Here is a 1,862-nt window from a genome sequence, read left to right as displayed (position 1 = left end):
GTAGTGGGGCAAGCTCCGGTGGTGGAGGAGTCATCTCCATGGGTGGTGGGTTTTGGACCCCATGTTGATTTAAAGCTTCCGAATTCAAGACAAGATACCGTTGCCATTAGCAGCCATTTTTTAAAAAAAAAATGAATGATAATGAAAATTGAAGATGATAAAACCACAACAACAAAAATTCTTCCTAAAAGATAAAAAATTAATCCGGTATCTAAAGCTCCCGGGTTTCGGCACCAGTTAAGTATTGGCGAAAGCAAAATGTCAAAGAAGAGAAGAAGGAATAAGATGTAACACGTTTGAACTGCTGTAACATACTGGCTTTATTGGGTTCAGCACATCTTATATATACACATGATCAGCTGATCTCCTCAGTCAGCTGACATCGAAGTACCAGCTGACTGTAACTTATATATATATCGTCGTTGGTTCTTTCGATTCATTGTTCTTCGGTTTAGTTTTTTTCGTTTTTAAATTCATTTATATAGTTAGGGTAAACATGATTGTTTGTTCTCTGATAGCATTCATGGGGTTCTTTAGTTCTGTTATAAATTTCAATTCTTAGTTTTCATCCACTCTTGCCAAGCGGGAATTGTTGGGGTGGGCGGACGCATCGTTAACAAAGTTTCTAGAAGTTGCACACATTTTGTTTATTTTTTTTTTCTATCCTACTCAAGATTAATTTCCTTTTTTTTCTTATTCATATTTCCTTTTTTTTAATCATTAAATTATCCTAAACAAGCCATATCAAGTAATTTTCAATGATTGTTTAGGATGTAAAGTTCATTTTCGTTTACATTTAAACTCTGTGCAGAAGCATAACCTGATTTTGTATTGTTCTTCTCTCTCTATAAATTTCAGCCTACCTGCTATATCCTGCACTGCATCTTAACAAATAAATCCCTACGGCAACCGATAGGTTGAATTGGAAAGGCTCCTAGCAGAAAGGCAATGCCAGTGCCCATGTGGCCAGCAACAAAAGCTTGCCTCCTCCAGCGCTCTCGGTGGCACGAGAAGCAACCCAGACTAATGAGAAGAGATCTATCTTGTCTTCTGGTTGAAGCAGTTCATTATTCCCTTTTGTCTCTCATTAGGAATCTACTATGAGTGAGTAGAACTCCTGGAGTTGTTTTCAGAAGCAGAGGGGAGAGAGGCCTTAGAATGTGAAGGGAAGAAAGAACCATGGATTAAGTCCATCTAGCAATAGTTAACATCCACATCATCATCAAAAACCTCAATTTTAGATCTACAGTTTCCATAGCCCAGTCATTCAAAATTTTACTAACCATCTAATCATAAATGTTTTCTTTCGGTCACCCCTACACCACATGTAACATAAACAATAGAATTTTATTTTTCATTCAATCATGTTTCATTTTTCAATTATACAGTCCACTCAAATCCAACCAGCCAACCAAAAGTGAAGTGTATCTGGCAATTAAGTTGCTGTTCATACACTGTATCTTGAGACATAATACGGGTGATTCCAAAGGATGCTCTACTACAACAGTGGTAGTTCAAGAAAATTGTTATTAATCGTTGTGTTTTTGAATCATTTTGTGTAATTTATGAATTCTTGTACTAAAATAGTACTGAAAAAAGTTGTATTTATATAATTATTAAATGAACATTGAAAGCTTTTAATAGAAAAATTAAAATTTTAAATTATATTAAATAAAAATATACTCATATTCTAACTCACATGGATGCAATTTCTGTATTGATATGTATTTTTCAAGTTTGCGACGAAGAACTATTTCTGCACCATATTTCCCTGCTGTTCCATTATCGACTAACAAGAAATAGGCATGTCTATTGTTTAGAACTGCCAACTTAGACCTGAAACAATAATTTTTAAAGATGAT

At 34.8% G+C, this 1,862-nt stretch overlaps 1 protein-coding gene across 1 annotated transcript in view; it reads right to left on the bottom strand.

Moving 5' to 3' along the window:
* Nucleotides 1–1,699: 1,699 nt before the first annotated feature.
* Nucleotides 1,700–1,862, bottom strand: part of LOC112211760 (transient receptor potential cation channel trpm) — a gene marked incomplete at both ends in the record, with an annotated part of 2,812 nt that continues 2,649 nt past the window's right edge. The window contains 1 exon segment of the mRNA XM_024363985.2: nt 1,700–1,836. Within this exon segment, the coding sequence (XP_024219753.2) occupies nt 1,700–1,836 (137 nt within the window).

Source organism: Halyomorpha halys, unplaced genomic scaffold (assembly GCF_000696795.3).
Source record: "Halyomorpha halys isolate HHAL.00 unplaced genomic scaffold, Hhal_1.1 Scaffold2816.1, whole genome shotgun sequence".
In the NCBI taxonomy this organism is placed as follows: Eukaryota; Metazoa; Arthropoda; class Insecta; order Hemiptera; family Pentatomidae; genus Halyomorpha; species Halyomorpha halys.
The sequence above is the reverse complement of the archived record's forward strand: the minus strand, read 5'-3'. Positions and strand labels throughout refer to the sequence as shown.